Below are 20,216 nucleotides of genomic sequence, written 5' to 3'. Positions count from 1 at the left end.
TGTAACCCACCCGCTCCTCTGTCCTGCTGGTACTTAGACTTCATCCAAATTAGAAAATATTTCTCATTGAAAGATACTGTAAAGAAAATAAAAATGCAAGCCAGAGACTGGGGGAAAATGTTTGCAAAACATAAACTTAGTAAAGGACTTATATGCAGAATATACATATAAAAAGCTCTTAAAACTGAACAAAAAGAAGTCAAACCAATTTAAGAAAAGAGCAAAAGATTCAAATAGATACTTCTCCAAAGAAAGGATATAGGTAAAAATTAAGCTCATAAAAAGATGTCCAACACCATTAATATTTGTGAAACCATCAAAACCATAGGGAGAAACTACTAAGCACTTGTTACAATGCCATTTTTAAAAAACACTGATAATAGCAAATGTTGGTGAGGACCTGAAGCAACTGGAAATACCACACATTGCTTATGGGAATGCATATGGGTGCAGACATTTAGGAAAACACTTCTGAGGTTTTTTCAGCAGTTAAGTACATTTTACTGGATGTCTGAGTTGGGAAGATCCTCTGGAGAAGGAAATGGCAACCACTCCAGTACTCTTGCCTGGAAAATTCCATGGATAGAGGAGCCTGGTAGGCTACAGTCCATAGGGTCACAAAGAGACGGACACGACTGAGCAACTTCACTTTCACTGTATGTCCCAGCAATTTTTCTCCTGTATGTTTAAGTAAAAGAAAAGAAAGTGTAGCAAAGAAAGACTGGTACTTAAATGTTCAGAACAACTTTATTCAAAATAGCCAGTTCAGTTCAGTTCAGTAGCTCAGTCATGTCCGACTCTTTGCGACCCCGTGGACTGCAGCACACCAGGCCTCCCTGTCCATCACCAACTCCCGGAGTTTACTCAAACACATGTCCATTGAGTCAGTGATACCATCCAACCATCTCATCCTCTGTCATCCCCTTTTCCTCTTGCCTTCAATCTTTCCCAGCATTAGGGTCTTTTCAAATGAGTCAGTTCTTCATATCAGGTGGCCAAAGTATTGGAGTTTTCAGTCAATAACTTGAATCTACCCAAATATCCATGAACTGCTGAACAGATAAGCAAATTTAGAGGTAGTCGGGTGAATCTCAAACTGGGAAAGGAAGACTACATACTGTAAGGAACAATTTCTATGAAATTCTACAAAAGGCAAAACTGTAGGGCCAGAAAATCATAGAATTGCAACATAATGCAATATTCCCTATAAAAATTGCCACAATTTATGAACTTAATAGCCAGCATTTTCTAGTCCTGTAGGAAAGAGCAATCTCTTCCATTGCTGGCAGGCTTATCAGTGAGAGGCCAATTTGGCTTTGGTATTGAAATGTCCGTTTCAACCAGCAACTCTTAATCTGTTCTCTAGCAAGTTTATATGAACAAAAAAACTAATAATATGCAAAATGGCCAGAAGAGAACATTGTTAAATGAGTGATGGCCTGGTTATTCTACTGGGAAAAATAGACATTATCAACTTATTCCACAAACAAGTTAGGTGCTTTCTAAGAAAAGCACAGGATGAAAATGTACACGCACAATATGACTTTAACTTTAGAGCCAGAGAAAAATTGTTGGTCACTCAGTTGTGTCCGACTCTTTGTGACCTTATGGACTGTAGCCTGCCAGGCTCTTTTGTCCATGGGGATTCTCCAGGCAAGAATACTGGAGTGGGTTGCCATTCCCTGCTCCAGGGGATCTTCCGACCCAGAGATTGAATCCGGGTCTCCTGTATTGCAGGCAGATTCTTTAGTCCCTGAGTCACCAGGAAAGTTCAATATAAAGAATATAATAAAAAGAAGTGTACCTAATATGCTGTGAACATCTATTTATTAACTCAGGAAATGATCTTCTTGACAAATGGAGGACTTCCTCTAAAGGCCAGAAATGGTTGTTTACAAACTATTCACCGCCCAACAGAGAGAAGGGAGTCGCAAAGACAATGCAGGATTGTTCAGGATCACTTCCATCAGAGAACTAATGAGAGAGATGAAACCTCTCAAGTTACAATTTAAATAACGGACGAGTGTGATCCAGTTTGAAAGAGGAAATTTGAAAGGTGCACTTCTTTATCAAAGTCTAAAAATAAGGTGTCAGCTTTCCTCTTTCCAATCCCTAGGACCTGTAGCAAGAGCTTCGTCTCCTTAGGATTTCCTTTGGAAACTTTGTTCGGGTCACATCATTAACCCTCGGCTGGTGGGACTCTGTTGTTGGCTGCTAGAATCAGTAACATTTGAGGGGTACAGGGCGTATTATTTAGGAATTCTAGTTCTGTCCTGATGTGGTAGGCTGATTTTGTTTTCAAGGCCCTTGAAAAAAAGAGTTATAAGTGGGTTGCGTGATTGGTGATGTCTCTGGAAGACTGTGTTTATCCTTTGTTCCTCCCAGTTGGATGTAACCATAGCAACCTCTTACTCCAGACCAAAGTTCAGCACCGTAAATCTTTATGACCCTAGACGCAGTCCAACGTTCATCAGTGTAACCCTTCCTCCTGAAGAGTGAGGTTTTATATTTCACAAGAAAAGTGTGAGACTCCATTTCTAAACACTGGGCTCCAAATGAGAAGGCTCAAAAATAGTATAAAAAGATCTTTGCATTTTTACCCTAGGACCCTTCTTGCCCTGAGAAGATGCCGACAGCGAAGAAAACACTGACGTTCTTCTTCAGCTTCGTCAGCGGCCTGGGGGCGTTCGTCGTCCTTTGCTCTGTTCTGGCGACTCAGCAATGGATCCGCAGTACCATCGCCATCAGCGACTCTTCTTCGAATGGTAGTGTGATCATCACCTACGGCCTCCTTCGTGGGAAGAGCATTCAAGAACTGAATCATGGACTTGCAGAATCAGACAAAAATTTCGAAGGTAATTACAGCTTATTTGAATGCGCACAGTGAGGCTGAATTAACTGGTTAAGAGTCACGTTGTCCTGTATTTGGGTCAAATAGCCCTTCAGAAATAATTTCCTGGTAAATTTTAGTTGGGCTGTAGATATGATGGCATATTTTTAATTTTGAAAATTCACTGAATCACTATTTCAGCTTCCTCAGGTCTGGTTGGGTCTATTAGCAGAACAGTCTAAATCCTTCTAGTAGAGTTGGGTTTAAACAGTGTGTGTTGCTCAGTCATCTCTGACTCTTTGCGACCCCATGGATCTTAGCCCACCAGGTTCCTCTGTCTTTGGGACTTCCCAGACAAGAATACTGGAGTGGGTTGCCATTCCCTTCTCCAGAACAATCTTCACGACCCAGGGATTGAACCTGAGTCTCCTGCATTGCAGGCAAATTCTTTACCATCGGAGCCCACTAGGGAAGCCTTAAACAGCACCAGAGTTTATTGACAAGAAAAAATGAATTAGAAAATACGGGCAATTTCTTATCTCTGTATCTCAGGTTCACTTCTTTCACTGATTTGAATTTTCATTCTTACTTCCAAACTATCTCATTGCTGTTGGAATTGATATTAAATTTCCATCACTTACATTAATTGAAATATTTTACAGAAATTCCTATTTTTTTCTGATTTTTGTATATACTACTGCTGTACTCTCAATGCACAGAAAACAAAAATTCACTGTGAATAAGCAGAATTTAGCTACTTACTTGGCATTCGAAGTTTAAATACATACCATTGCTTTCTAAATTTAAAAACAAAATTTATAAACTATTTAGCACCTTAAATAGATTTTGTTCTGAATGATGTTTCACGTAGCTTACTATATAGGCTTTATCAGGTATTATGCAGTCCTCACCTCTTTTCTTATAAACATACATCATTTTTTTAAAAAAACAGTGTTTCCAATAAGTTTACCAATAAGATGGTAGGTTTATAAGACAGGAAAAGCTCTCAGCTATATTACAGAAGTCTAATTCTGTTCAAGTGCTGATTTGCTTTTTTTTTTAGTATTTATTTTTATTCATTTGTTTATTTGCAGCACCAGATCTTAGTTGTGGGACTAAGTTGTGAGACTCCCACTTAGTTGGGAGACCTTTTATTTACAGCATGTGGCTCTTCAGTTGCTGCATGTGGGATCCAGTTTCCTGACCAGGGACCCAACTTGGGCCCCCTGCTTTGGGACCTTAGAGTCTTAGCCCCTAGACCACCAAGGAAGCCCTAAACTTACATCATTTTCTATCTTATGCAAATGTAATGTTTAGTCCTTACGCCATGCATAAAGTTGGGAGTTTGAGCCTTTGACCTTAACTCCAAGTTCTAACTCTAATTTGTGACTTTATTAATGAAATTATTTCCTTAATTCCAGAGCAGCATAATTATATTTCCAAATTATGAATCTGCCTTTTATACCTTAGCAAAAGCAAAGTCTCTGCCAGTATTTTAGTGGCATTACGTGTCTTCTCTTGTACTGACCTCAGCTCCCCAGGAAAATGAGGAGAATTCACTTCGTGGCAACAAAAGACAGACTTTCAGAGATTCAGTCCCACTTTCAGTTCTGTGAATACCATTTGCAAAACTAAAACTTCCTCTAGCTTCTGAATTTCCAGATACATGTTCAATTTTTAAAATATAAGACAACAGTCTGGGAATTTTTAAATTTTCATACAGTGTCTGTTTACAACCAGTTAGTTCCCAATGGAGGTAAATGGCTTCAATGAGCTCCCTGGCTCCCTGCCTCCTGGGAGCCCAGAGGAGATCTGGGTGGGCCAGCCGGTCTCTAGAGCCCTGTGAGGGTGACGTGAGCACGGTGACTGTCGGAGGGTGGGGGCAGCCGTGGGCAAGGATAACCCTGAAGGCGGCGGGGCCCGGTGGGCGCTGCAGGGCAGTGTGTGCCCACAAAGGAGGCAGAGTATTTGCATTTGCCTTGCCTGGCTCTCTTCTTTTATTCTTGGTCCCCAGAGAGACATTCCAGCTTCAGGTCCCTGCCTCCAGCCACACAGATGTTTAGGCGGCACTCTGCCTCCCAGACACTGAGGTGCTGCTCAATTTCAGGGGTAACAATCTGCTGGGTACCCCTCGGAACCCAGGGGGCCTTCAGTGCTGGTAGCTTTAGCAGCCTTCGAAGTGGAACACTTGCCAACTATCCTTGCAGCGGGGGGAAAGCCACGTAGCCACAAGGTAGACGGTGCCTTGGCTGGTGCAGGTCCCCAGGGAGCAGAATGACAAGCCTGCAGTGAGATGGCTTCCTCAGGACCACACAGGCTCATTTCCAATCAGAAACCAGCCATTGGCAGCGCAGTAAAGTCATTGATATGAATGCCACTTTTCTGCTCTGCACTGATGGATGGCCTTTTCAAATAAGAAGTTAACCAGGTCAGTTTCTTAGGCAGCAAGAGGTCAGACTGAAACCTCCAAAGCGTGATAAATGTTGCTAAAACCCTAGGATTGATCACATGGTGCCAATCTGGGGCTGTTGATTTCTGAAATGAAAGAGCAGCATGAAGCGACGGTGGCTGAGCTCAACGTGCAAAAATAATCCAGCCAACCACGTGTCACTTGGGGAAAATAATCAGTCCACCCTGGGGAGGAACCTCTCCATGGCCTAACTAGACTGTTTGGGCAGCTCAGGTTCTCCAGGAGCTCCACCAGCCTTGTCCAGAGGATCCCAGCTTGTCCGACACCCAGATGAAAAGGGCTGTGTGTCACGAGTGAGCATGTTGCTTGGCTACGCCAAAAGTTCTAGTTATTTAATTTCAGTTCAAAAAACAATCCTCCCTGGGCAGCTGTTACATAAGTGAAGGGCTTGGATTCTGAGTGGAATTGCACAGAGTCCCTGTGTGGACTCACCACATAGTCTTGCTGGGGAAAGACACCCCCACTGGTTAAATCCAGCAAGCAGCCTGCTCTACCTGTAGGGCTAAGGTGTGTGCAGGTTGCTATGAGAACACGGGGGCGTTTCACCCCACACGTGCCTCCCTTCCTCCAAGTCTCTTTCCTTTTTGCTCCCAGGGAACTCAGAGTTGTACTACTGGCTCACATTTAAAATGATGAGAGAAGCTAATCTGCTACAGAAAAATCAAGTAACTGCAAGAACAAAGAGAGCAGGTTTATTTCTCCAGAATGTACAAAAAGCCCCTTCTTACCTCTCCTACCTGCCCAGTCCTACCCCACAGACATCCCGTACTTCCCCTCAGGTAGGAGTGACTTTATTATTTGCCACTAGAGACGCGGCCCCGCTGGGAGGTGGAGCATAAAGGGGCAGAAGAGGCTCCCCCTGCTCTTCTCGCTGAGATGTGTGTGCATGCGTGCTCAGCCGTGTGAGACTCTTTGTGACCCCCATGGACTGTAGCCCACCAGGCTCCTCTGTCCATGGACTGTCCCAGGCAAGATAACCGGAGGTCTCCTCTTCAGCCCACCAAAGGGGGTTGCCATTTCCTCCTCCAAGGGATCTTCCTGACCCAGGGATTGAACCTTTGTCTCTTGCCTTGGCAGGGGGAATCTAAACCACTGCGCTGAGCCACCTTGGAAGCCACCCCCGCACTCCCCAGACTGAGATAACCCTGGTCAATTTCCCAGGGTCGAGGCCAGCAGCTGGGACGTCCAGGGGGAGCTCCCAGGCCACACTCTGGTGTCTGTGGAGTCAGCAAGCTCTTCCGGGGCTGCACTGGGGTCCAGAGACCCAGGAGTTCCGTTGGGTCAGGCCCCTGGTGTCCAGATGCTTGAGTGGGGCGTGGAGGCTGCTCCTGCCCACACAAAAGCCAGCAGCTCTGCCTCAATTTCCCGGGACTTCTTGAAAAGCAGACCAGAAGGGCCAGGTGGCCCCTGGGGCTTGAATATAAATCTTTAGGCCCAGGAAGCACAGACGTTCAGATGACTGTTCACGTCTGCACTGCCCACTGCCCAATACATTTTGGCCTCTTTGCCAGAGCCGCTAGAATCCGGACAGTTGGTTCCAGTTGTGATACGGCTTTCTTGATTCTGATGCTCGGCCCCTCAAAGCAAGAAAAAAAGAACTGAATGTATTTGCTAATTTTATAGGCAGAGAGCAGCTGTCAGATGCTGTGGAGGTTGATTGTGATTTCATTCTTGCTCAACTTTCACCGAATTTCTAGCTTTCACTGTCTGAGTTCTGAGCGGGCTTGGGGGAGAAGGTTGGAGGCTGGAGGGTGCAGGAGATACGGCTGTCACACCTGTGGGGCAGGGATCTCAGAAGGCTGAAATACAGCTTTGAAATGTGGCAGTTAAACTTAAGCCAAATTGTCACATTAATTCATGAAAAGTGGGAGTCACATTGACTCCCCTTTGATGTCCGTGTGGGCTCAGTTGCTCGGTCGTGTCTGACTCTTTGCGGCCCCATGGACTGCAGCCCACCAGGCTTCCCTGTCCGTGGTATTCTCCAGGCAAGAATAGAGGAGTGGGTTGCCAGTTCCCTACTCCAGGGGATGTTCCCAACCCAGGGATCGAACCCAGGACTCCCGCATCTCCTGTATTGGCAAGTGGATTCTTTACCACTGAGTTTCCTGGGAAGTCCCCTAGTGAATTTTACCAATGGTCAAAAAGAAAGCCACACCAGATTGTTCCTTTCTAATTTACTCTAAAATGTGGAATGTTCACCATTCACAAATGACCCTCCATTTACAGATTTAATAAGAAAGTTTCCGGACTTCAGGCACTTGGACACATGAGATTTTTCCCATGCTGAAATTTTTATTTTCTAGTTGTGCTCTGTTGCTCGGTCATATCCGACTCATTGCAACCCCATAGACTGTTGCCCGCCCGGCAGCTCTGTCCTTGGAATTTTCCAGGCAAGAATACTGGAGTGGGTTGCCAGTTCCTCCTCCAGGGGACCCAGGGACTGAATCTGCATCTTTTGTGTCTCCTGCATTGACAAATGGGTTCTTTACCACTAGTGCCATCTGGGAAGCCCTATTTTCCAGTCAAGTATCCAAATTATGTCTCACTGGCTAAGGACAGAGTTCCCTTAGTCCCCAGGAAACTTCCGATCTGGTGCTGGAGCTTCCTCCTTGATGCTCAGGCAGAGCCAGGGGGTCGTGGAACGCAGGAGAAGTAGTTCTTCCCGGGGGGTGGCCAAGTTTGGAAGGATCCACGGCATTTGACCTTGCGTCTTGAAGCAGGTGTGTCCTGCTTCTTGATTTTTCTACCCTGGCGTCATCTTCCACAAGTCGCTAAATAGTTGTGTGCAGCCTCACAGCCTGGCAAAGCACCTCACTCATCTCCAGGGTGAGACAGACCAAGAAGCCAGAGCCCCGGGCTTGAGGGCCGGACCTTGGAACAGTCTCAGTGCAGATGGTCCCTCCCCCAGGAGGGCAGGGCTCCCCACCTGGGCAACAGCGGGTGACGAAGAGGACCATGTTCTCAGTTAAGACAAGGCCTGTCAGAGTTCTTACCGAGCGCATCACCCAGAAGACCTAGCCAGAGTGTGTAAACAAGTGAGCTGTGTGGAGAGCTTAGCCCTGCCCGTGGGTCATTAGCAGAAACGGTGAGGGCCAGACAGCACCGGGGAGGAGAGGACTGGCCCTGTGTGCACTGGACTTTGCCCCCGGGGCCCGGCTCCCCGGGCAGTGAGCTCATGGCCTGCGTGTTGCTGAGCTGGTATTTCCCCCTCCCTTCCTCCCTGGTCTCCTGTGGGGTTGGCAGGGCTGTGGCTGCGCTCACCGGAGCCCACACCCGGGTCTCCTCCCTCCTGGCCGTTTCCTCTCCCGCCTCTGTCCTCTTCTGCAGGCTTCGGCTGCCACGCCCGCCTGCCTTCTGCTCGGCCCCCGCTCCGTCCAGCTGGGGATGCTTCCAGCCCGGGCCGGGCCACATGACCTGGCCATCAGGATGAACTGTCTCATGCACGAGGGTCTTTACGACCACATCCCCACTGCCGGGATGTGTGAAGGCAGACTTGCTGGCTCAAATGTCTTTCACGTCTACCCTCTGTCCGTTGATGACAAATTTAGCTCCTTCACAGACTCCTGCTGATTTAAAACAAAAATGTCTGAGCGACTAACATGTAGGTGTTAGAGATAGACAGAGGATGACGCAGGGAGGGTCACATCTTATCAGGAGAGCTGATCCCATCTGGCCATCACGAATGGGAGGGACAGTCAGACTAGAGTGTGTGTGGATTCAGGGCCAGGGTGGCAGGAGCTTTGGAATCACATCTTATGACTAACTCACTGGGTTTACATCCTCTTTTTAAATATTGGGTAAAGCTCCAGGCAGGAGAGGATGGAGTGCATTCTGCATTGGTCCCAAAGGAGCATTAGAACCCAGGGTTAATATCATAGAAATGCAGGATGAAGAACCTTTCAATGGCTATGATACCACAGCAATGAAAAGGGCCACCTTGCAGACGGAGGGCTCCTTGTTCCCAGGACACGGTCTGGCATGACACTCTGCAGCTCCCCGCTGCACAACATCCGGGGGTCCCCTCTGGCTTCTAGGGCCCTGGTTCCTTAAAACGCACCACCCACAGCAGAACAGGAAAGCGTCTGTGGCTGTTTTGGTTTCTGTTCTTTTAAACTGCTCTAGGTGAAGATGTGAGAAACTCCGGCTCTCTCCTACGGGCCCTGAGAAACAGGAATGAAAAGAAGGAAGCTCGAACTCTTTCTCTCCCACCCCCGCCATGGTTCCTCAGTTCAGTTCAGTCACTCAGCCGTGTCTGACCCTTTGGGACCCCATGGACTGCAGGCTTCCCTGTCCATCACCAACTCCCAGAGTTTGCTCAAACTCATGTCCATTGAGTCAGTGATGCCGTCCAACCGTCTTATCCTCTGTTCTCCCCCTTTCCTCCTGCCTTCAATCTTTCCCAGAATCAGGGGCTTTTCCAGTGAGTCAGTTCTTCACATCAGTGACCAAAGTATTGGAATTTCAGCTTCAACATCAGTCCTTCCAATGAACACTCAGGACTGATATCCTTTAGGATGAACTGGTTGGATCTCCTTGCAGTCCAAGGGACTCTCAAGAGTCTTCTCCAACACCACAGTTCAAGAGCATCAATTCTTCAGTGTTCAGCTTTCTTTATGGTCCAACTCTCGAATCCATACATGACCACTGGAAAAACCATAGCCTTGACTAGATGGACCTTTGTTCGCAAAGTAGTGTCTCTGCTTTTTAATATGCTGTCTAGGTTGCTCATAGCTTTTCTTCCAAGGAGCAAGCGTCTTTTAATTTCATGGCTGCAGTTACAATCTGCAGTGATTTTGGAGCCCTCAAAAATAAAGTCTCTCACTGTTTCCATTGTTTCCCCCATCTATTTGCAATGAAGTGATGGGACCAGATGCCATGATCTTAGTTTTTTGAATGTTGGATTTTAAGCCAACTTTTTCACTCTCCTCTTTCACTTTCATCAAGAGGCTCTTTAGTTCCTCTTTGCTTTCTGCCATAAGGGTGCTGTCGTCTGCATGTCTGAGGTTATTGATACTTCTGGCAATCCTGACTCTGTGCTTCATCTTGCTTGACATTTCCCATGATATACTCAACATATAAGGTAAATAAGCAGGGTGACCATATGCAGCCTAGATGTACTCCTTTCCCAATTTGGAACCAGTCCGTTGTTCCATGTCCAGTTCTAACTTGCTTCTTACCTGCATTCAGATTTATCGGGAGGCAGGTAAGGCGATCTGGTATTCCCTTTTCCTTAAGAATTTTCCACAATTTGTTGTGATCCACACAGTCAAAGGCTTTAGCATAATCAATGATGCATAAGTAGATATTTTTCTGGAGTTCTTTTGGTTTTTCAATGATCCTACGGATGTTGGCAATTTGATTTCCGGTTCCTCTGCCTTTTCTAAATCCAGCTTGAACACCTGGAACTTCTCGGTTCACTTAGTATTGAAGAATTTTGAGCATAACCTTGCTAGCATGTGAGACGATGATAGTTCTTCTGTGTATTCTTGCCACCTCTTCTTAATATCTTCTGCTTCTGTTAGGTCCATGCCATTTCTGTCCTTTATTGTGCTCATCTTTGCCTGAACTGTTCTGTTGGCATCTCCAATTTTCTTGAAGAGATCTCTAGTCTTTCCCATTCTGTTGTTTCCCTCTATTTCTCTGCATTCATCGCTGAGGAAGGCTTTCTTATCTCACCTTGCTATTCTTTGGAACGCTGCCTTCAGATAGGTATATCTTTCCTTTTCTCCTTTGCCTTTCGCTTCTCCTCTTTTCTCAGCTATTTGTAAGGCCTCCTCCAACTACCATTTGGCCTTTTCAATTTCTTTTTCTTGGGGATGGTTGATCACTGAGGAAGGCTTTCTTATCTCTGCTACCACGGTTCCTGCACCTTGCCATTCCAGTGATGTTGTTAGTGTAATATTGAGGACTCTGAAATCTTATTCCCAGTTTAGTTTTTCCTTCTTTCACGGAACGTCCTGGTAAACACTTTACTGAAGGTAGTGGCAGTCTCCTAAGGGGCTCAATGCACAGACAGCTCTTGGAGATGTTCTATAAACGCGTGACTGGGCTTCCAGGTAAGAGTAGGGCCAAGGCGCCTCTGGGATCTGACCATCTTGTATTGTAAACAGCAGAGGGAGCCGGGAAAGCAGACACCAGGGGAGGCTGGCTGGTGGTCAGAGAGAGGAGGGTGACGAAAGCAGGAACTGATGGCAGAGGGCGCAGGGCATCCATGTTTCATTTTACACGTGTGCAGATCCATGTCTGGCGCTCCCCTGCACTCCAGAAATATGGAACTGTTATGGAAAGGCTGAGGGTGTCTAGCCCCAGTGCCTAGGCAGGCGGAATGGGAAGGAGCCCCGGGTGCGGGAGGGTGGATCAGCCCCCGGGCCCAGAGCTGGTCTTTGTGTCCAGGCACCACGTACTTACCAGCCCTTGTTTCAGTTTTAGGGACACTGAACAATTCTTCCGCGAAGACTCTGCACTCGGTGGTCCTCGTGTTCCTGGCCCTTGGCTTGTTCAGTTCGCTGCTGAGCGCCGGGTTCACCTTCTACAACAGTGTCAGCAACCCCTACCAGACGTTCCTGGGGCCAATGGGGGTGTACACTTGGAGCGGGCTCAGCGGTCAGTATCGGCCAGTCCCGGCCTCTGTCCCCTGGTTCCCTCACACGAGGACACACACGGTCACGGTCGGACCCTGGGCATTAAGAGTGTGCTGAGTTGAGTGTGGGGGGGGCTAAGGTTTATTTTTGCAAGCCTACAGCATTTATTCAGCATCTTCAGATGTGTTTCGGGTGCCCTGGGGAAGGGCAGACTGTGGGTAAGGAGGGCGTGTTAGGTGTTAAAAATGTGTAATATACCCAGTCTTTGCCTTAGAGTATCTAGGGTAAGGCGTTAACCAGAAACACTCGCATCAACAAAGCATTCAATGGGCTCCTGCTGCGTGCTTGACTGCAAAGTAGGCTCCATGTGACGTGGAGAAGCACACACGTGCACGCACACACGTGCACATTTATTTAGTCCCCTTCTTGCCCCCATAGAACAGCAGTCGACTTGGCCTAACATCTAAACATGATGGTACAGAGAGCCTCCAAGAATGTCGTTGTGACACATCTGGGCTGACGCCCTTGCTGTGGGCGACCTGTGAACCCCAGGCGTTGGCTGGGGGGTGCTGCGAGGTAGTATTGTCTGTTTGGGGGGAAAGGTGTTGGGGTGGGGAGTGGGAAGTGGGGTCCAGTTGGGGTCACAGTGTTTGGGACTCTCTGAGGGTCTCATGGGTTCTGGGGCCACTGTGTTTGCCCAGGGGCTTGGTCTAGTGGGAGCCTTGTTGCCCCTGCCTGACAGTGGGGTTTCTCCTGCTCCGTCCCTCTCTCCACCATGAGAACTTGATCTTGAGAGTGATCAGAAATGGCCCATCCTACTAATGGGCTGCCGGCCTGGATGAGGCACAAGCTGGAGTCAGGATTGCCAGGAGAAGTATCAATAACCTCAGATGTGCAGATGACACCACCCTTATGGCAGAAAGCAAAGAAACACTAAAGAGCCTCTTGATGAAAGTGAAAGAAGAGCGTGGAAAAGCTGGCTTAAAACTCAACATTCAAAAAATAAAGATCATGGCATCTGGTCCCATCACTTCATGACAAATAGATGGGGAAACGATGGAGACAGTGAGAGACTTTATTTTTGGAGGCTCCAAAATTACTGCAGGTAGTGACTGCAGCCATTAAATTAAGACACTTGCTCCTTGGAAGAAAAGCTATGAGCAACCTAGACAGCATATTAAAAAGCAGAGACATTACTTTGCCAACAAAGGTCCATCTAGTCAAGGCTATGGTTTTTCCAGTAGTCATGTATGGATGCGAGAGTTGGACCATAAAGAAAGCTGAGCACCAAAGAATTGATGCTCTTGAACTGTGGTGTTGGAGAAGACTCTTGAGAGTCCCTTGGACTGCAAGGAGATCCAACCAGTCCATCCTAAAGAAAATCAGTCCTGAATATTCAAGGACTGATGCTGAATCTGAAATTCCAATACTTTGGCCACCTGATGTGAAGAGTTGACTCACTGGAAAAGACCCTGATGCTGAGAAAGATTGAGGGCAGGAGGAGAAGGGGAACGACAGAGGATGAGATGGTTGGATGGCATCACCGACTCAATGGACATTGGTTTGAGCAAACTCTGGGAGTTGGTAATGGACAGGGAGGCCTGATGTGTAGCAGTCCATGGGGTCACAAAGAGTCGGACACGACTGAGCGACTGAACTGAACTGAACTGGACTAATGGGATGGCCCTGGCAGTGGCCTGTGTGTGTGGCAGGCGGTGTATTTAAACACAGACCAGGGACTTTCAGGGACAAGATAGGTGCTCTGGATATTGGGGTATCAGGAAGCCTGATGTGACTGGCTCTGGGCAGCTTCCTGTCCTTCTGTGAGGCCATCGTGACACTGGCCAGTGTAGGCGGCTGGAGGCGCCGCTGTGCTGTGGATCCCAGCAGCGCTGTGCTGAGACCGTGAACCCCTGGCTCTCTGGGGAGGGAAGCCCTGAGCACAGGCCGGGCTCGTGTGAGTGCAGACGCACTTCCTCCGTGGCCTTTTTCAAGCTCCTGTTTGAGGAGCCAGACCCATTCTGGCATGGATACAAGGAAGAGCCTCTCAACACTCTGACCAAACAAGCTGGGATTCCTAAACATCGTGCAGGACAACAGGTGGAAATCCGGGCTGCGCCAGGCAAGCTCGCACACCCGCCTCTCAGCTCCGAGAGTCCGGGATCAGGCTGCTGTAGCCACATCCGCACATGACCAGCCCTTTCCTTTGTTTCTGCGCATTTATGATCAAAACAAGCAGATGCCCAAACCTAAAGCGCATCAGCTGCCGGCCAGGAAGGGGTGTTTGTGCTTCCCATCCCACGGTGGACCTGGAGGAGTTGGTTCCAAACTCAGAGACTCTCACCTGGACACCAGAGTTCTGCGCCCCAAGCTGTTTCTCTGACTGTAGTTCACCTCTGTCAACCAAACCGAAGGCAAGACTCGTCGGCACTCATTGCCAGGATGGAAAAAATAGATTCTTTTAATTTTTGCTCATGCGATGAAGAAGCTAAGGGAAGTGGTGGCTCCAGGTACAGCTGGATCCAGGATCTCAGCCTGAGCCATTAGATCTCCAGTGTTCCCTCCATCAGTAAGTAGCTAGGCTGGTCCTCTTAAAGGCAAGATATCTGCCAGCTCTTTCTGGCCCATCACAGATGTAGCAACCCCAAGAGAAAAGATAACTCCCCCCCCGCCCAAAACCTGACTCCTGCTGAAGTTGGCCTCCTCCATTTCTGGAGCAGTCTCCATAGCTGGCAGGGTTGAATTCACTGACCGGCCCGCCTTGGCTGAGGATACTGACCCCCTGGAGCTGGAGCTGAGGGGGAGGATCTCAGAGGAACATTGATCAGAGGGATGGGTCAGGTGTGGGGCCAGCCGGACAAAATCCACCCGCGTTGCTCCGTCTATACCCACAGGATCCAGAACCCATCCCCCGGTCTCTGCAGGAGAAAGCCCCTGGCTTCAGCGTCTTCCTCCACAGTTGAGTATGAGCTGGCTTTGCCCAGGGCAGAGGCCTAATGCATGTTTGTGGAGAAAGACACGAGAAACAAGGCCAGCAGCCTCCCCACCCCCCAGCCCCCACCTGGTTCTGACAACAAAGAATTGTTTGGCAGGCAGCAAGCTCCCGCCACATTCCTTCGCAGGCTCGGGGCAAGTTCTGACACAGAGTTGCTGTGAGGTGGGCTGAAGCACAGTTGGAGACTTTGATGAGGAAGGCAGAGGTGAGCAGCCTCCAACTCTCACCTTGGGGCCCTTTTGGTTGAAGAACTTGCTGAAAACTCGGGTCCTCTGAGGCTCAGCCTGCAGCAGGCTTTGTGCACAAATACGCCATCTCCGGGTCCCTACCTTGGGTCACTCTGGCACCAGCGGCCAGGGTCAGGCTGCCATCAGGCGCCCTGGAGGCTGAGGGAAGGGCCGCACACGCCTCTCCAGGCTGGGCTTGGACCCAGGCTCCTTGGCTATAGGAAGAAAGGATGTGGTTTGCTGGCTTGTCTCTGAAGCAGTAGGAGGAGATGCTGCTTTGAGGGCAAAAACGTGAAGCGCAGCCTCCCCTCCCGGGCCCCTGTGCCCTCTGAGCCCAGCCGGGCCTGGTGACCCTGACCCCAGGGGACAGAACTGTAGTCTGAGAGGTGCTGGAGATGACGGCGGAGCCAGAGAGAGCACTGCAGACAGTCTGCTCCAACACACTCGGTCCTCAGCCCGGGAACCTGAGAGCAGAGGAATTTGCGTGCAGAACCATTTCCTGTGCTTCTTCCTCACACCTTCATCTCGTGTCTGTCAGCTGATCTGCAGGCTGGAGCCCTTGGTCTGGAGCAAGTTCATAGCAGTACTGTTGAACTTTATGCAAACTTTGTTTAGGTCCTTGTTCAGTTGTTCAAGCTCTAAAACCATCGCTGCATGTCTCCGTTGAAATTCAGTGCCAATGGCATGGAAGATGATTTCACTTCAATAAGGAATCCTACTGGAAAACCACCCAACGTTTCAGTGTCAGAGCCAGGAATTTTAAGGGCTTCCCTGGTGGCTCAGCTGGTAAAGCGCCTGCCTGCAATGAGGGAGACCTGGGTTCGATCCCTGGGTCGAGAAGATCCCCTGGAGAAGGAACTGACAACCCACTCCAGTACTCTTGCCTGGAAAATTCCATGGACAGAGGAGCCTGGTAGGCTACAGTCCATGGGGTTGCAAAGAGTCGGACACGACTGAGCGATTTCACTTTCACTTTCAAAGTGACTGTCCTAGTACAGGATCGTTATCTGTAATTGGCAGGTCGCACGCCCATGGGGACAGGCCTGGGGGGCGGGCGGCGGAAGGCCAGAGCCCTGGGCCCTCGGGGGCTTCTCCATCAGCCACGGGGCTCCCTCTAGGCCTTCTGTCCCAGAAACCACAGAAGCAGGCAGTGAGCAGCGTCCCCTTCCACTGGGGGCTCAGCTCAGCGTCCATGTCCGTTGGTGGGCGCCCCTCGCAGTTCAAGTCAAAGTCGTGACCGTCCACTTCAGAGAACAGCGTGTAGCCCACTTCTGGGTTTTGCTCCCTTCTGACTAAAGCTTTTAGAAGAAACTTCCCAGGAGCAGAACGAGGGATAATTACGGGGTGTGAGAGGCACAAGCTCCGAGGGGAGGGGCTTTGTGCATGCCCACTCCTGTTATTATTAAGAAATAAAAGCATTAGGTTGAAGATGAAAGACTGTCATCACGGGGAATGAAAACTCCTCACCCAGAAGCCCTCTAATTAGGGCCTCTGGAGGGCCATTCCCTGGGTGTGTGTTATAACCAGGGCACGTTGGGTGCAAATGTCCTCCTAGTGTTGGGTAAACGTCAGCGGAGGAAGAGTCAGAGTGTGTGTCCGTCTGGACCTCCATCCTGGGGACTCCTGGACGGCCGCCCAGCATGGTCAAGCCTGACTCCGCTGGACGGCTCCTCACATGTGCAGCACAGCCGTCTTCTGACCCTCCTTCCTCTGCCCTTTGAACCATCTACTGAGACATGACTCACACACTGTGCGGCCCACCCATTTAAGAGTGCCAGTCAGCGGTTTCTGGTGTATCCACAGACCTGTGCAACCATCACCACGGTTGATTTGAGGATATTCTCCTGACCGCGAAAGGAAACCCCTCCCCAGGGCCCCCCACAGCCCGAAGCAGCCTCGAAGCTCCTTGGGGTTTGTAGCTCACCCCCTTCGGAAGGTGAAGATCGAGGTTCAGAGCAATTGAACGCATCTCCCAAGACCTGTGGCTGGAGACCTCGACCCTGCTCTCTCTGACTCCAGAATCACGTTCTAAGCCAAGGGGGCTTTCCAAAGCCAAGACTGAGGAGGCTTCTCTAGTGGAGGACATTGTGAAGAATAAAGGATGAGTTTAGTAAGGAGCACCTTCCTGGTTGCATGCTGCCCCTCGTTGTGGGTGGAATGAGACCCCCGTTGCCAGGCTGGTGTTCATAGCTCCCCAGGTGGGCCTGACCTCTGTATCCAGGGCTCAGGACCCTCCGGACCCCTCCCCATCAGCTGGACGTGCGTCTCCCGAGCCGGATGCCCTGCAGTCCCTGTCCATCACGATGGGTGGATGTTCCGGCTGCCTCTCCTCCTCGTCCTGCCTCAGCCTCCCCACCACCCTGGTCCTCTCTAGACGGTTGTCCTGTGGACCCCCCTGTTCAGTCATTTGTCCCATTGCTCATGCATCTCACAGGCTCAGTCATCACTCTGGGAAGTGGGCAGAGTTCAGCTCGTTCTGAAAGGGCTTGAGCTGAATGTTTGCTCCTGGTCACAGCCGCCCTGCATTATCGTTAGCATCTGGGGTCTAGAGTCTAGCGCGCATCTTTCATTTCTTTTATCTTCTCCCTAATGCCAAGAAGAGAGTAAACCCCAGGGTAGAAGTTCAGTGAATGTCCGTAAGAGTACATGGTTGATAAAGGGAAAAAAGTGACCTTAAAAGTGTATGTTAGCGCATATATATGGGATCTAGGAAAACGGTACAGGTGAAACTATTTTTCAAGGCAGAAATAGAGACGCAGACGTAGGCAACAGACATGTGGATGCAGCGGGGGAAGGGGAGGGTGGGAGGAGGAATTGGGAGATTAGGCTGGACATACACACACCACCGTGTGTAAAGCAGATAGCTGGTGGGAGCCTGCTCTATAGCACAGGGAGTCGGCTCAAGGCCCTGTGGTGACCTAGAGGGGTGGAGGTGTGCGGGAGGTCCAAGACGGAAGGGACATACGTGTGCATGGGGCCGATTCACTTCATTGTACAGTGGAAAGTAACGCAACGTTGTAAAGCAACTACCCTCCAATAAAAAAAAAATCTTAAAAATAAAAATATTCATTAAAATATACCACCACGTTATTTACGAACTCTTTCTTCCTTTCAGCATCCTTCACATTCATAACCATGGTGCTCTTTGTGGGGAACACGCAGTCCAATCATCTCTCGGAAGAGCTGGCCCAGAGGCTGTACCCGCTCTATCCAGCGTCCACTCAGCAAGGGACGTCCCACGCTTACGGATACTCCTTCTGGCTCACCCTGCTGGTCATCCTCCTAAACGCAGTCACTGCGGTCATCGTCATCTTCTACCAGAAGGCCAGATACCGGCGGAAGCAGGAGCGGAGGAAGCCCATGGAGTCTGCGCCGAGGGATGGGATTTTATTCTGAAGTCCGTGTCCTCGTTGGGGGCTAGGTCTGCTCTGTCGTTCGCCGGCTCTCAGAGCAGTAACTGGCTGTGTGGCCGTGTCCGACCGAGAGTCGGTGACAGGTTCGCATCTCATAACACTGCGTTCTTCATAAATGATGCACCCTTGACAGAGGACGCCTCCCGTGAGGGTGGGGAAGGTGAAGAAAAAGCTCTGCGGTCCACGTCGTGTTCAAAGCAGCGCACGCGATTGTGAGCCTGTCGCCCTTCCGACCCGGCCTCACTCTCTTAAGTAATAAAGGCTTGTGTCACACGCCTCCCCTTTGAGTTGCTCAAAGCACTTTGCTACCTGTGACCTCATTCCCCACAGGAGGGACCACGCATTTTGATTTCACTCTGTGAATGGAGACTTGCAGACACAGAAGGATCCAGAAACTGTTTTTCCTAGACCGGGTGTTAGAAGGGAAAGGAGAGACTTAGGGGTGTGTGACCTGGACTTCTGGACCCTCCGCCTCTGATATAACTTAAACCCAGTGGTGGGTAGAGAGACTGGCACTCAGTTTTGAGTTTCCAAGGTGGATTTTTGGCAGGGAAAAAGATGAGGAAGGAAGAAGATCAAGGAAAGATGAAAATTATTGCCCCTCTAGCCTCATGCTAAGAAGGTTAAATATATTTTTGCTTTAAAAAAATTGTTGTTAGTTCAGTCAAAATAGAAATGTCATACTGTGGCGAGTTCTAAAAACCCCATCAACCGACACTCTGCCCGATTGCTGTGGTGTCCCCGACACGGGTGAGTGAGCATCACCCATCAGCAGACTCCTGGAGGCCGGAGGCTCAGTAAGACGTGGGGTCCCGCTCTGTGGCTTGCAGGTATATCCTGGGTCAGAGCCAGGGCAGGAGCACAGTGCAATGATGGATTGCCTTCCAAGCACAGGTGGGTGGAACTAGTTCATGGCTCACGAGAGGACAGTGGGTGACCTGGAATATCAAAAAAAAAAAAACACCAGATGGATTTGGCCTACTTTGCCTGTAGGATATTCTCTTGGAAAATCACTTTGAGAATCTTTTAGGCTTGAATATCCTACAAGTTAGCTGGGGTCAAATATTGTCAGGATTCTGAAATAATCACCTTTCACATTGTGATAGAACCAGAGCCTAAGGGAACAGAATCCCCATGGTGTAATTTACAAAGCAGCAGCTCTTTGGACAGAAGGATACATCCTTTAGGAAACTAGCGGAGATGAACAGTCTGTTCTAGCAATAACATTTTTTTCCTTTGAGAAGCACTGCATACCTGCAATGTGGTGAACATCACGCTAAGCCAGGTTCCCACCCCCAGGGAGATCACTGTTGAACAGTCAAGACAGATATTCAAAAAGCAGCCACTAATTCCCTGTGAATTGTGTACTTAGTCACAAAATTGTGCTCACTCTTTGAAAAGTCAGTACTCCGTAACCTCCCACCCCCAAGTCCCACAAAGCCAAAATTATTCTAATAAATTAATGTATTGTGAAACTGAATGTATTAAAAATATGATTAACCACGGTGAGAATGTTCTCAATTCTTTGAGGCTAAAAGCATCTATGTGCTTTGGAGGCTTGAACTTTATATCAGATTTTAATAATGGGGACGAGTAACAAAGAAGGAAGCTAAGGGTAATAATTGCGTCTCATTTCATGTATAACATTCGTGCAAAGGACACGGCAAGAGGTGAAGCCTGCGTTTACTCATCTCAGCGTT

At 48.9% G+C, this 20,216-nt stretch overlaps 1 protein-coding gene across 1 annotated transcript; it reads left to right on the top strand.

Annotated features, from left to right (window-relative positions):
• The first annotated feature begins 2,431 nt into the window (after positions 1 to 2,431).
• Positions 2,432 to 18,795, top strand: CLRN3 (clarin 3). The gene is made up of 3 exons (XM_020879356.2): positions 2,432 to 2,855; positions 11,724 to 11,903; positions 18,219 to 18,795. Exons 1-3 carry the CDS (start codon positions 2,627 to 2,629, stop codon positions 18,497 to 18,499), a joined length of 690 nt encoding a protein of 229 aa, XP_020735015.1. The 5' UTR covers positions 2,432 to 2,626; the 3' UTR covers positions 18,500 to 18,795.
• The last annotated feature ends 1,421 nt before the right edge of the window (positions 18,796 to 20,216 follow it).

Source organism: Odocoileus virginianus, chromosome 7 (genome assembly GCF_023699985.2).
Source record: "Odocoileus virginianus isolate 20LAN1187 ecotype Illinois chromosome 7, Ovbor_1.2, whole genome shotgun sequence".
NCBI lineage: Eukaryota > Metazoa > Chordata > Mammalia > Artiodactyla > Cervidae > Odocoileus > Odocoileus virginianus.
This window is presented reverse-complemented; position numbering and strand designations above follow the sequence as displayed.

Excerpts from the sequence above, each read along its gene's own strand:
- CLRN3 (XM_020879356.2), top strand. The coding sequence starts at position 2,627 with ATGCCGACAGCGAAGAAAACACTGACGTTCTTCTTCAGCTTCGTCAGC. Across the intron at positions 2,856-11,723 it reads ATCAGACAAAAATTTCGAAG|TTTTAGGGACACTGAACAAT; the intron begins GTAATTACAGCT and ends CCCTTGTTTCAG. Across the intron at positions 11,904-18,218 it reads CACTTGGAGCGGGCTCAGCG|CATCCTTCACATTCATAACC; the intron begins GTCAGTATCGGC and ends TCTTCCTTTCAG.